The sequence below is a fragment of the Bolinopsis microptera genome, chromosome 13 (genome assembly GCF_026151205.1).
Source record: "Bolinopsis microptera isolate Bmic1 chromosome 13, MBARI_Bmic_1.0, whole genome shotgun sequence".
Lineage (NCBI taxonomy): Eukaryota > Metazoa > Ctenophora > Tentaculata > Lobata > Bolinopsidae > Bolinopsis > Bolinopsis microptera.
This window is the reverse complement of record NC_087084.1, coordinates 11,500,124-11,515,126: the sequence shown is the minus strand read 5'-3', so window position 1 is coordinate 11,515,126 and position 15,003 is coordinate 11,500,124. Positions and strand designations below refer to the sequence as shown.

The 15,003-nt window shown below is 38.4% G+C and overlaps 2 protein-coding genes and 1 long non-coding RNA gene across 3 annotated transcripts in view; all 3 read left to right on the top strand.

The window, feature by feature from the left end:
- Nucleotides 1–1,334: 1,334 nt before the first annotated feature.
- Nucleotides 1,335–2,606, top strand: LOC134824709 (uncharacterized). Its single transcript, XR_010161462.1, has 3 exons — nt 1,335–1,415; nt 1,698–1,816; nt 2,186–2,606. It is a non-coding gene; the product is annotated as an uncharacterized LOC134824709 (long non-coding RNA).
- A 1,705-nt stretch (nt 2,607–4,311) lies between these two features.
- Nucleotides 4,312–8,785, top strand: LOC134825251 (digestive cysteine proteinase 3-like). Its single transcript, XM_063837405.1, has 5 exons — nt 4,312–4,533; nt 6,958–7,607; nt 7,754–7,888; nt 8,172–8,314; nt 8,535–8,785. Exons 1-5 carry the CDS (start codon nt 4,336–4,338, stop codon nt 8,684–8,686), a joined length of 1,278 nt encoding a protein of 425 aa, XP_063693475.1. The 5' UTR covers nt 4,312–4,335; the 3' UTR covers nt 8,687–8,785.
- A 3,836-nt stretch (nt 8,786–12,621) lies between these two features.
- The window catches only part of LOC134824785 (uncharacterized), a 46,244-nt gene continuing 43,862 nt past the window's right edge, over nt 12,622–15,003 (top strand). The window contains exons 1-5 of the mRNA XM_063836760.1: nt 12,622–12,709; nt 13,132–13,214; nt 13,539–13,641; nt 13,837–13,918; nt 14,094–14,172. Coding sequence (XP_063692830.1) covers nt 12,658–12,709; nt 13,132–13,214; nt 13,539–13,641; nt 13,837–13,918; nt 14,094–14,172 — 399 coding nt within the window. The 5' untranslated portion in view covers nt 12,622–12,657. The remainder of the gene's footprint in view (nt 12,710–13,131; nt 13,215–13,538; nt 13,642–13,836; nt 13,919–14,093; nt 14,173–15,003) is intronic.

The window sequence follows — 15,003 nt, the reverse complement described above, 5'->3', positions numbered from 1 at the left end:
GACTACTCGCCATCCAGGTGGTCAGATATCTGATGACCCTTCCGACTCCACGGATGAACTCAACGAAGTAACGAAGTAAGTAAATGTAAGCTCCTGATATATCACAACCAAGAGTAAGGGATTACTAGCCATAAAATTATCTGTTTATTAAGAAATGAATTGTATAATTTTGTACAACAATTTAATCAATTTATTGGAGGTTTCACGACAAAGATATTTTCACCAAGAATATGTTTTGAAAACATCTGTTTGAGTCCCGATTATGAAGACAGAGAATAGCAGAACCCAGAAGCAAACAATGAACTACTGAATGATACTCCTCGGGGACTCCTCCCCGGGGACTCCTCCTCCCCGGGGACCCCTCCTCCCCGGGGACTCCTCCTCCCCGGGGACTCCTCCTCCCCGGGGACTCCTCCTCCCCGGGGACTCCTCCTCCCGGGGACTCCTCCTCCCCGGGGACTCCTCCTCCCCGGGGACTCCTCCTCCCCGGGGACTTCTCCTCCCCGGGGACTCCTCCTCCCCGGGGACTCTTCCTCCCCGGGACTCTTCCTCCCCGGGGACATATGCTAAATTCTACCGTCCTGTTAAGACAACAAGACCCAAACTTGAAAATTAAGGGATATCCTTAGTCTTACAGTTGTTTACCTGGTATGGGGAGTGGGAACCTCAGGCTTTTATCCTTATAAACAGATGCAACGGAATGACAGGCTGAACGCCGCCCAGTAAATAATTATACTATTATAGTAGGCGTGGTAATTATTTGTAATCGATATTTGAGACTGATCATTGTTGCTAAATAGCTGCAGTGAGCATGTATTTAATGAGTTAAATTTCCTTTAACGACATTTCCAGGTGCAGGTATCATATCTACATCATAGTCTAGCGAATTACCTCTTAACCAGGTGATAAAATGGTCATCAAGCCTTCTTCCTCTAAAAAACCATCGAGTAAAATGCTTCCATTATCACTCTTTTAAAACCGTATCAACTGCAGGCACTATAAATAACCCTTGTCAATTTCGGAGATAAAGATGCTGTTAGCAGTTAGATTACCAGGTAATTTGGTGAACTTATAAATCCAGAAAACTATTTATTTTAAGTTTGAGTTTATAAATCCAGAATATCTTCTGTTAGATATGTTTTTTACTTCAATTTTGATTTTAATGAAACCATGATCAGATTGTTTTCATTCATAACTGAAAACATTGTAGTTCAATGGGGGGATTTTACTTATTTTTTGAATAAATCATTTTGCACCGCCTGTATCGTGTAGTTTTACAATTCATCGTCACCGAATTTGAACTTATTTGTAATTTAAGACTTGTCATCAGTTTATGTCAAATTGAAAGGGACGGGAGATGGGTCGGCTATGTAGCAGTGTTATTGTAATACTTATAGTGTCTCTCGCATATCTGGGTTAGTCTTTAGCACTGAGCTGACAAATTCTCTAATGTTAGGATTTCAGCGCAGGTTTTTGCGCATGTTTGATTATGATTTATGTTGCCTCTTCTGAACTTATAGATTATAGAACTGCATTAATGATGTTGTGCTTAGATAATTTAACTTATGGAGTAAAAACTTGCATATAAAACCCAAGTATTCGATGATTCCGTTTTTCATTTTATGTTTTCTAAGTTAGAAAAACAAATAGCTGTTAAAAAACAAAATTTAAAATGAGCAGCTATTTATTTACATCAGTGGTTGGAGTACCAGTTCGCAGTTCTCTGGATAAAGATAACAACGTAAGAAAAAGTAGGAGTACATCCGCAGATAATCCCACAGTTCACTTTCAGGAGAAGGAGATACTCTGCCCAGGGGTGAGGATTTCTGTGATTCTGTAATTTATAACTAATGACAGTGATTTATAAATTATAGTAATTGATAGATCTAACTTATGTATAAATACTTAAATAGTATTTAAGTATTTATACTATATGTTAAATCAAAAAACTAAAATTCAGACTTGCGTATTTATTGAATACGCAAGTCTGAGTTTTAGTTTCTTGATTTAACATCTATTAGATGGACACATTGACATACGTCAAGTAAAGAGATTTGGTATTTTATATTAGTTCTGCAGCTGCAGCTAACATATTTATCATTTACTAACAGTTGTATCATGAAAGAGAACTGAATATAACGAACTGAATATAACAAATTTATCATAAAAGTATCATTTTTCACAGGCTTGCAGTCCAGGACTGAGGTGTGCAGAATACGGACATGTCGCACTGTGTTATTAAGAACACGTGACACCGTGGTATTAAGATCAAGTGGTATTGAGATAACACTAATGGTCACGAGATTCAATTTAACGTCGGCCTTTGTTCCCTTTTTGTCGATGAGCTACAGCCATTTTAATTTGCGAATCAGGAAGTGGGTAAAATTTCGATTTATATCACAATAAATATGCTCAAAGTTACATATGCTCCAAACTTCAATATTATCAACAATTCCAGTTTTCGTATTATATGAGTTACTTTACTTTTCCTTTTGAAATATTGAGGTCCAAGGGGAGATTTTTAATTTAAATATGTATTTCTTAATCTAACTTTACTATGTATTTCTCAGTATCAGATTGAAGAATGAATTATCACTGCATTTCAAGCCACGATTTTTAATTTGAAATTTATAACTTGAGTGAAGACTGTGGATAATATAAACTTTAATAGCGTCATTTAAGTATGTAAGTAAATGCATGGCGCAGTATAATATGTTACAAAAGGAACATATTATAAGTGCGTCGTGCGTGGAATTATCTCACGCACATTATATTCGCACTTAAAGCCGTTTACCGCACATATTCGGTACCTTACCAATACCTATGTACCTACCGCAATAAACATTAAACAGTTTCGGTGCCTTACCTACCTTAATTAAGATATTGACTAGTGACTCAATGAATCGTTTACCAGCAGCTCGATACCAAATATTTTATATATTCCAACCAAAGCGCCAAATATTTTATATAATTATATTCCGACCAAAGCACCAAACAGTTATTTTTTTGATAAGACATAGCTAGATGGAATAAAATATAGCGCTATTTTCTAAATGTATGCTATTTCCGATGAAATATGAGTGCTGAGTAACTTTTAAAATGTAAAGTAGCATGATTAATGGTTATTCCATTTTGAGAATCAAAATGGTGTAAATTTTGAGTAAAAGACACCACATTTCTGAGTAGATAAACATTCCAACGATTGCACTTTTATCCCCTCCACCCGTAATCAATCTTCATTTTACAAATCCCTTCTCCATCGGCTAATTACGTAATATGTGATCGACTCCTTTACTTATACGAATAATTATAAACCTAACAATAACATTATGTTATAGTAATTGGTAATGTTTGGGCAGCTTTCTAACACAGAAAGACTAACTTAAGAAAATTCGCCAAACATTTCGCAATTATTCGCCGCACATGAGCCGCACTATTCGCAAAATTTTCCGCTAAGCCGCACATTAAACAATTATACTTATAAGCAAGTGCTGAGTCGCACTTTTCACAACATTTTGGCGTACTTATATGTTGGCTCTGGTATATTAATGTTTTACACGGCTTCCCAATCTTCTCGCGTTATATTTATTAAAAACGCTGAGAGATGAAGCTGAAAGTTAAAAGATCCTACGTTTCCCTATAAAGTTTCAACAGTCTGCCCAGACACGTGCTTCTCTCACTAAGCATTGTATGATCCTCAACAATTGATGTGGGTGGGGACTGGAGCACTACCTCGAGTTCTCGGTCCATAGAGCAGCAGTTTATTTACTACTATAGAGTGCAATGAAGACAAATAAACAGCACGTGAACCGCTGAAACATCACAGGTTTAGCATCCGGTTTTCAGTCTACCAGTTATAAACAATAAGGGAGCTCTCTGAAAGACCATAAAGGAGTCCTATAAACAATAAATACCATCTGGAGAGTTGTCGAAGTGGTGGATGGTGGAACAGGTGGCATATCTATATTATATTTTAAACTTGACGAAATCTTACCGGCAGCGGCAAAAAACTGAAAATTGAGGGGTTTCTAGTAGTAAATAGTCTATAGTAAAACAGCTGGTATATAGTATATTAATATAGTAAGACAAACAATTAGAGAGTATTGAGCTGAGAGAAAACAAAGGCTGCGCTGCAGTAGTACGATCGAACGAAGGAGAGAAAACGGTATAGAGAGAAAAGGTATCCCCACCTGGAGTATCATAAACAATAAACACGTGTAAACAAAGCCACGCGCCCAGCTTGAACGTGCACCCGACAACAATGAACCTTTTTAGATATATAAGACCGTAATCCACATCACCAATAATATAATCCGAATCCGTATTCGTGTCAAAATGCTTCGAGTATCCGTGCTAACTATCCTGCTGGCAGCAGTTGCTGCTGTTTTGGTGGATGATGCTACCCTTGATAGCATGCTCCAGAACCCGAGTGAGATGGGAAAGGTTTTCGTTGAGTTCGAGGAAAAAAACCATCGAGGAAGTTCCCAGGAAGAGAGATCCATGAGATTCAGGGCTTTTAGGAAGCATGCTCAGGTTTGTCAAAACTTTAATTTTTAGATTACCAGTTTTATTTTATAATTTGATGCTCAATTGGTACTATTCATAATCTAGGTAAACTATAGGTAAAAATATAATATTAATCATAAGCCAAAATGTACTAATCTTTGTATTCTAAATGGGGAAAAAGAAGAAACATTGTCAGTCAGTCGAGAAAATTGTCAGTCAGGCTATATGGCAGCTTTGTAGATGTTGTGACTATAGGGGTCATTCATAATAACTAAGTATTTCTTAAGTAAATACTCGCTAGTAATTACTTAGATTTTTCTGAGTCTCCAAATCGGTATTCACAAAGTTTGAGCATATACTGCCCAGTAAAAACTAATACTCAAGCTGAATTCATCGTGAGTATGACTTACATTCAAGTAAATACTCACTAAAATGCTCTCAAACTAGCACTCAAATACTCAAATCAGTATTTTAAGAAGCACGACAGGTTAATTCAGATCTTTTGTTTGCCATCTTATGTTAATGGGAAAACACCCAAATTCGGATGTACATCGATGTATCGAAGGAATGTGAAATAAACATTTTCGAGGGAAATTTGTGTCGAGTACATTCGACATTCGCACATCACGTACCGCATATGTCTGTGATGGAATTTGTGATATCGCAATCTTGAAATGGCGGCAAAATGATAACACCCTTGACTCCGAAGATAATTCAGAATCATTCTTGATATCTATAATGAATGTTTCGTGTGCGATATTGTGTCCCCTACAGGTAATTTCACGTCCCTTTTACAGTGGTTTACCGTGATTTACTGTAGTTTTCTTTTATCCACGGTAGTTTCCCGAAACCCACCGTAGTTTTACTGTGGTTTGCCGTCAATTTCTCAAACTTTATTAAATACATATCGATGCTCAATAATTACCTAGCAGATTATTCTAACCCAATACCGACAGTGATAGAAAGTTAAGCTGAACTTTTGTATGATCATGTTCGTGGCATGTTTTCGACATGATTGTGTCTTTTGTTATTGATTAATTTTGTTATTGATTAATTGACGAAGTTTGAACTCAGCTTGTGTTAAGTCTGAGCTCTATGGCACTTCCTCTTTTACCACCGGCCCCACATTCGACTAGAACATTCAAGACCCGACGTCAGCCCCAAACGGACTTTTACTACAAAACCCAGTTCCGCTTTGAAGAACCGTCCGTTGACTGGATGGCCAGGCATTTTTTGGGACCTGATTCCGGTGAAACGCGAGGAGGCGCTTTGACAAATAAACAGAAAATGGAGATTTGTCTCCGATATTTTTCAGACCCGGGTTTCCAAAATAGGGTTTCCGAAATAGTCGGCGTCTCCCAACCTACTGTTTCACGGACTGTGAAGTATGTAATAGAAAGAATTGTGGCAAAACGTGATGTTTGGATTATTTTCCCGACAACAACTCAGGACTTCAATCAAGCGGCTCAATTCTGGGCGATGAAAAATTATTATATGTTAACTATCAATGGTGGTTGGAAATTGCATTTCATATTAGCAATTAGCAGTGTACGTTTGTTTTCACTGTTCAACCTATTACAATCATCTCGGTACGCAATTTTTATCGCTAGTCCTAGCCAAAGCTTTCAAAGAGGTTTTTTATAACTATTTTTTGAATTGATGACTGATCTGCGTTACTTGGCTCCTGAATGTCGTGGGGACACCATTTTTAGCTTTAACTAACCGTAATGGTCGCATCTATATTGGACTTACAAGGAAGCTTATACTCTAACGTGTTTATTTTTCTGGGAAAATTTGCAAAAACGTCATCCAATTGGGACAAAATATATTAAAGCTTTTGTACTGGCAGTGAGGAGTCGTCCCTGAAAATTTGAAGTGAAAATATCAATTAGAAGGGAAGTTAAAAGTCGTTGAGCAATAGGTGAGAAAATGATTTGAGAATGTGAATTCGGTTCTCACATTTTGAGCATGAGTTTTGATCTTTTGCTAACTTTATGAATACCAATCTTGAGTTAGTTTTGGGTGACGAGTAAATACTAACTTTATGAATACCGATTTGAGTGCTAGTTCCAACTCTGAGCATTTACTAGCGACGAAATACTCAGCCCTGCAAATATTAACTTTACGAATACCAAAAGCGAATTTGATCTCAAAATCTAAGATTATCTCACAATTTGAGTCTGAGTTTTCGTTTATGAATGACCCCTTAGGCTAATAGTGGTCCCAGGCTTGTGTAGTGGTCCCAGGCTTGTGAAGTTTTAATTATAACACGTCGTCGTAAAATTACAACTTCTATCATCTTTGAACGCGATTTTTGAGCATTCGAGGTCCCCATATTCCAAAAAATTATAACAAAAATGCTGTGCCATCTCATTTAAAAGAACTATACTAAAATATTACTCTTACTTCAGAATATATTACTTCATATTATTAATATTACTCTAACCTAAGGAAATCTCCGTCCACAACCACGGAGACTCCACCTGGAAAGAAGGCATGAACCACTTTGCTGACATGACAGATGATGAACGTCACTCCTTCCTTGGTCTGAACGTGACCAACGTTCAGAGAATGGAGAAAAGACAAGAAAGAGAAGATGAAGGATCAGACGATGGAGCTGCAGACGATGAACCTCTTGCCAGGTCCTGGATAAGAGTTGGAGCGGTCACTGAGATCAAGAACCAGGGAAGCTGTGGGTCCTGCTGGGCGTTTGGAGCCATGGGAGCCCTAGAGGGTGCCTACAAGCTCAAGACTGGTGTTCTGCGAAACTTCGCAGAGGAGCAGATGCTGGACTGTACCTATCCGGAAAGAGACGGTTGTGGTGGCGGGTGGATGAGGGATGGTGTGGATTCAGTTCGAGTGGCTGGAAAGCTAGCTAGCACTGCTGATTATCCTTACCAAGGTGCTGATGGTAGTTGCAGTTTAGAAGAATATCCCAACTCTATGGTTGGTGCTAACGTGGAGGCCTACGTTGAGATAGAGGAGGGTGAAGTTCACACAATCCGTGCTCTGTCTCTGAGACCCCTAGCAGTGACGATCAATGTCCGTGACTCCTTCTTCGCCTACACTTCCGGGATTTACCGGGACAATACCAGAACTAGGTAAGATGTGCAGGTTTTCTTATTTTTGCTTTTCCACCACTCAGTTTAGTTAGTCTGTTTATATTGGATTTGGATTTTTATTTTGATTTAAGCTTTATTGACCGCACAATACAGCTGTTAAGTATTTTAACCGTGTCTAATCCCAGTTTTCCGAACCACGCTCTGACCGCGGTAGCCTACACTGAACAATACATCCTGATTAAGAACTCCTGGGGATCAGAGTGGGGAGATGACGGTTTCATTAAGGTTGCGAGAAACTACGATGGGTGTTCTTTCCACAGGTAATAAAATACAACCATATAAGGAGTGTCACGTGACTACCGTAGTGTCACGTGACTACCATAGTGTCACGTGACTACCATAGTGTTAGGTCACGTGTTAGGTCACGTCGTTATGAATGGTTGGGGAGATGACGGCGAGAAATTACAATGGAGGGACGTTTAAACTTCTGTAAATTACCTTTTTGGAGCACTTTTTGATGTTGACCCTTTAAAAGTTTAAACAACCCACAATATAATGAAATAGTGTTTCGTAACGACTGCACACACAACAACATTGCCGCAGGTTTGTAGGATACGCGGTGCTCTCCTATAGGAGAGGTAGCGAAGACAATAACGAATCAGACAGGGCGACTGACTATAACGCTGGGGACGACGAGGGACCTGATCCTGGTCCTGATCCTGAACCTTGTGTGGAGACTTTCACAGGTTACTTTAGTTACTTGAGGGTATAGATGTTTGTGCAATATCCGGATTATTCCGTGTTTGCTACAAGTGATAATGCTCTTTTTTAGTCTTTTTAGGAACATGTTATAATATTATAACATTTCATCAGTTTAGCTTGCCAAACATCATAAATTTCTGATATTCCGTCAACTGCATGTTCAAACGACTCCTTCATAAATATAACCCCTGGTATCACCTCCAGGTTGCAAAGAGAAGTTCTGCAAATACTCGCTGATAAAGGAGGCTTGTCCGAGAACATGCGGAGACTGCAATGACGATGCCGATGGAGACTGTCCTTCAGGAACCATCCGTTGCGATGATGGGGTCTGCCGTCACGAGCACATGTGTCATTAATACGTGACCTGCGGTGATTAACACGTGGCCTGGTGATCGAGTGATTCAACATTCTCACCCATTGAGTTTATTTTTTTGATTTGTTAGAATTTGTGCAAATAAATAATAGCATTGTTTTCATTTGTTATCGCGATTGGGAAAAATGAAATATTTAAAGTGTGGATAATACAGCGACGTTTTAAAAAATAACTGAAAATGATAAGCTTGACATTAGTTAAGAAGCATAACAAGTTTTTTTAATGCTATCTTAATTAATTGGGAATGTCAAGCTAATTTAATTAGAGTGATCCAAGGCTGAAGCTGACGGCTTGTCAAAGCCCTTCGGTTTTTTAGTAGCATCACAGGGGTGCCATAGTGCAAAGAAACTGCTGCTAACTGCTGCTAACTGTTGCTAACTGCTGCTAACTGCTGCTAACTGCTGCTGACTGATGCTGACTGCTGCTGACTGCTGCTAACTGCTGCTAACTGCTGCTGACTGCTGCTAACTGCTGCTGACTGCTGCTAACTGCTGCTGACTGCTGCTAACTGCTGCTAACTGCTGCTGACTGCTGCTAACTGCTGCTAACTGCTGCTAACTGCTGCTAGCTGCTGCTAACTGCTGCTAACTGCTGCTTACTGCTGCTAACTGCTGCTGACTGCTGCTAACTGCTGCTGACTGCTGCTAACTGCTGCTAACTGCTGCTGACTGCTGCTAACTGCTGCTAACTGCTGCTCACTGCTGCTAACTGCTGCTCACTGCTGCTAACTGCTGCTGACTGCTGCTAACTGCTGCTAACTGCTGCTGACTGCTGCTAACTGCTGCTGACTGCTGCTAACTGCTGCTAACTGCTGCTAACTGCTGCTAACTGCTGCTAACTGCTGCTCACTGCTGCTAACTGCTGCTGACTGCTGCTAACTGCTGCTGACTGCTGCTAACTGCTGCTAACTGCTGCTGACTGCTGCTAACTGCTGCTGACTGCTGCTAACTGCTGCTGACTGCTGCTAACTGCTGCTAACTGCTACTAACTGCTGCTAACTGCTGATTACTGCTGCTAACTGCTGCTAACTGCTGCTGACTGCTGCTAACTGCTGCTGACTGCTGCTAACTGCTGCTAACTGCTGCTCACTGCTGCTAACTGCTGCTTACTTCTGCTAAATGCTGCTGACTGCTGCTAACTGCTGCTAACTGCTGCTAACTGCTGCTAACTGCTGCTGACTGCTGCTAACTGCTGCTAACTGCTGCTAACTGCTGCTAACTGCTGCTGACTGCTGCTAACTGCTGCTTACTGCTGCTAACTGTTGCTAACTGCTGCTGACTGCTGCTAACTGCTGCTGACTGCTGCTAACTGCTGCTGACTGCTGCTAACTGCTGCTAACTGCTACTAACTGCTGCTAACTGCTGCTTACTGCTGCTAACTGCTGCTAACTGCTGCTGACTGCTGCTGACTGCTGCTAACTGCTGCTAACTGCTGCTGACTGCTGCTAACTGCTGCTGACTGCTGCTAACTGCTGCTGACTGCTGCTAACTGCTGCTGACTGCTGCTAACTGCTGCTAACTGCTGCTCACTGCTGCTAACTGCTGCTTACTGCTGCTAAATGCTGCTGACTGCTGCTAACTGCTGCTAACTGCTGCTAACTGCTGCTAACTGCTGCTGACTGCTGCTAACTGCTGCTAACTGCTGCTAACTGCTGCTAACTGCTGCTTACTGCTGCTAACTGCTGCTGACTGCTGCTAACTGCTGCTGACTGCTGCTAACTGCTGCTAACTGCTGCTGACTGCTGCTAACTGCTGCTGACTGCTGCTAACTGCTGCTAACTGCTGCTAACTGCTGCTAACTGCTGCTAACTGCTGCTAACTGCTGCTAACTGCTGCTTACTGCTGCTAGCTGCAGTTAGCAGCAGTTTTTTACACTATGGCACCCCTGTGGCATGATCTGAATAGCGCACAATATCATTTTCCCAATTTCTTTGGTTTTATACTAAATGGAGGCTGAATTAAAACGACCTTGAATACTGCAAAATGTAGATTGTGAGCGCGGTGGTATAAAAATGGAGCGTCCTGGAGAAGAATAATCGTACAATTCCCCATGTTGGAGTATTAATGCTTTTAAAACAAAGTTACAGCGAATTATTCATGTAGTGCATTCTGGGTTTGGACAGGATATGCCCATTTAAAATATTTCTATTAGGTTACATTACATAATTCTGAAACATATTATATTGACAATACCCGAACAACTTACTCGTTAAAATATTATTATAAAAACGTGCAGATTTAAGTCTGATTGATTTGTCAGTACGTCGAACACGTGTTATAATATGTAGTTAAATCACACGTTTAACGAAGTTTTTCACCGTGGTAACACATGTTGCCTCCTAAATCGCACCGTAATTGAAATAAGCGTCTAAAATTTTTGCCATGACATTGAATAGCGAATTTTCACAGTTTTTTGAACAAAGGATGGCAAAACCTGGTACAACTTGATTTAACAATTTCAACAGCTGATCGAATTCCCACCTTTTAAAATCAAGGTGCGAAGTAGATTTGAATCCCTATTAAAGCTTGCCACATCAAATCGTAATAATTATTTCGGAAGAGTTTATTTTGAGTTTCAATCATGAAGATCCTGTTGGTTGTAGCTTTACTTGTCGCTGTTGCGGCTGCGTAAGTAACACTTACTTTTTTACATTTAACCAATAATAGCGTTACAAATGATTGATAATCTTTGCATTATTTTCAAATTCATGATTTTAGCACTAATTAAGGGGGGAGTTATAAACTAAACATCGCAAAATAATGTAAAAATGTACTACTCAGCTCAGCTATTTTCCCTAAACTTTGTGACTTATTAATATTGTTGATGGTATTTGCAGGGCTAAGTTAGCTGTTATCGACGATAATATCGAGGGTGGAGTAAAGTTTATTGACTTTAACGAACTTCAGGTAAGCTCAGCTTTAAAAATGTTTAAGACATCGGAACAATTATACCTATTTTGTTACTTTACTACGAGATTTTTAATTCCAAATATATGATAAACTGGTCAAAAAATGTTATTAAGTATTGGCGCCGGCCCAGGATGAATTGTAATTGATATTAATGAACCTGGGGGATCGTTCACATAATATTAATAAGTTTTTTTTTTGTTAAAAAAAACCATCTATACCTTCTTCTTATCCGGGATCCATTTTTGATTTTACACAGTGTTTGTGTAGATTTGTAGAAGCAACATTATAGCGTATGTATTTCCAAACCATCCCCTATTACGTTATAATTATATATAATCATTAAACGGTCTCTAAGCAAAAATAAGTAAATTGATAAACAAACTTATCCCTTGTATGTTTCAGAAATGGATCAAAGCCTGCATCGATCTGAAGAAAGCTATCCTCTGCTCCGGAGCTCCTATTCTTCTGCCGATCCCTCCAGAGTTCATGATCGCCATTAACATCGCCAAAGGAATCATCTGCATGTTTTAAAGCGTGATAATTAGTAAAATGTTTTTGAAAATTTTAAAATTTAACAGTTTTACTGATCTCCATAAAGCTTAACTAACTAAAATTATTAAGCTGGTAGTTCAAAAGAAAAAGAAAGAAAACTAAAAAAAGCTGGCAGTTTACCTACTACTCTTTTTACAAATTTAATAAAGAGATATGGAAATGGAAAAATCTCGAATGAACTGCTACGCGACCGGAAATGGTAAATGCTCCAAAACTTTATCGTTCCCTTTTCCAACCGTTTACGTGACTAACCATGAAATTAGAAGGAATAATGTTTGTAACCACAAATCACCCGTCACCCGAAACCGATCTTTACAATATGAAGTGTGGAACAATCACATTAAGTGATGGGCAACAAAGTTAACATATGGCATGTCAACTTTTCAATAATACTCTGTTACTCTAATTTTAGTCTTATGTTGCCTTCTTTCTTTCTTTTATATTCTGTCATATACTGTTCTGTTTCAATTCCATGATTTGATCTCCAATCTCCATGAACAGGGGAATGTTTGTACTTTTGGTCTTTACTTTGTTGGTTCACACAAGTAAGATACTTATGTATTTTTGTAGTTGTAACTGTAAATAAAGTCGCTGAATCCACACTCCACAGCCTTCTAGTCGACTAGAAATATATTTAGTTGAGAATATCGTAGAAGTTCTACAATATTCTGAACTAAATATATTAGGCAAACAATAAAAGCGGTAAAAAGTGATATTAAGACACGTTGAAACGTTTGGAAAAGTTGGTCAGCCACAAAAAACACATAGTGGGACTTAAAAATGTCAAAAATCCTTTGAAAGTTCGCAAATCAATTTTTTCAGACAGATCTGCATCTGTCATCCATGTATTATTAATCCTTTTCATACAAAGTTGCAGCAAAGTCTTCATGTTATGTATCCTGGGTTTGGACAGGATATTACCCGCTTAAAATAGATATAAAATACGATATCATTATTACCATTTCAGGTCACTGCATCTGTAAAACTAAAGTAAACAAGCGTGAAATGGCTGTGTTAAATGCCCACAATCAGTATAGACGTCTCCACCAGGTCAACTCACTTGTATTAGTAGCTGTTATAGGGTTGCACGATTACAATTAAATTAAATTACAACTAAAATGCATAATCAAATTACAATTATAATGTATTCATTTTGACTTAGCTGATACGTCGAGCATAACCTAGAAATTTTGAACCCAAAAACGTTACATTTTAATTGTCAAACATTTTCATATATTAATAAATTACTGAGTTGACAGCTATCTTTATGTTATAATTATTGCTTCTAATAAAGATAACTGAATTGATATAGTTGATTAATTGGCGATTTATTAATTTGTATAAGAAAGTAGAATATAGTTACCCTAATTGCAGAACACACCAGACCTTTGCTACGGGATAAGTAGTAAGCTGGTCAAATATACAACTCAGCATTGGAGTGAACATATGTTACGTGAAAATGAGTTGTCCCATTCAGGTGAGCAAACTGTTACGAAATTAAAATGATTTTCTTATTTTGAAATAGACAATTCTGTTTAATTCTTGCAATTTTTTGAATTACTAAGATGACCATAATGTCACCAAAAGTTTCGTTTTAAGCTTTGAAACGTTCGCAACTGTTTTATTGATGGAAATGGTTTTTTTGAATTTCTTCGCTAGGCAAAATTTTCAGAGGGCAGCTACGGTGAAAACGTTTGGTGGGGACGAGATTCAAAAGATGCCATTTCCGCATTCAACTCTTCAATCTCCAATTGGTTTGTCAAAACAATCAAATACATGATTCTACAAGCAGTTTGATTTATAATATAAGGCAATTGAATGAAAACACTTTAAATATTGCTGAAGGTCTCGCAAATAAAATAGGAAATTATCTTCATAAATTCCCTAAGTAATAATTACATTATTATATTATATTGCATATCCATATAGGTACCAGGAACTAAACAATTGGAACTTTACCGCAGCAGCTAAAATAGATGACACAAAAGATGCACTACACTTCACACAGGTTTGAACATTCTGCAAACAATTGCATTCCCTTATCACCGGACATTCAACGTTTTGTGTTTTTTCGTGTTCTAACTTTCTAATGCTTTCATGAAATCTTTAAAAAATTAATTTTTGCGCGCAAAAAGCAAAAGATTTGTTTCTAAAATTCAATGAAAAAACGTTCCTTCGTAACTGGTCAATATTTTTATTCGGAGTAACGCAATTTGAGCTATGTTTTAATGTGTTCTCCAAGTTGGAGAACGGGTTAAAAGAGTCACGTGACAGTCGAGTGTAGTGTCATTAGTAATCTCCAACCCTATGTAACGTCATGGGGGGTGATTCGGAATCAGCGTCCGAAAATACATCGATCCAAGTTGGTTTTTAACAGTAATCGAACATCGATCACTGTAGAGTGATTTAGCACGCTCGGGTATAACCATAGATAAACAGAACATATTGATCTTAAAGTAAGTAAAATTATTATTAATTAAGTAAAATCATAATTTAGTACATATTATGTACAATTGATATACTTAGAGTTTATTTCACTTGGTGTTTTCTATAACTGACACGCAATTAGTGTGTTTAGATGTTCCTAAAAAACGATCAAGAAAACTTAACAAACAGTCTTCACTGTCATGGTACCCCGAAAATAACTATTAGACCTTTTTATTAGGATATTAATTTGTAAGGGAAAAACAACATCAACGTTCAAAAGAACTTCCATGGTCCGGTGATCGATATGTCTTGTCACTTTGTTACACCTGAGAAACAGTTTTCCTCTGCTCGGAGAGCGTAGAATTTTCCGAAGGGCTCTGGATCCCTCCTAGCTTCCTGGAACCCGGTGTAA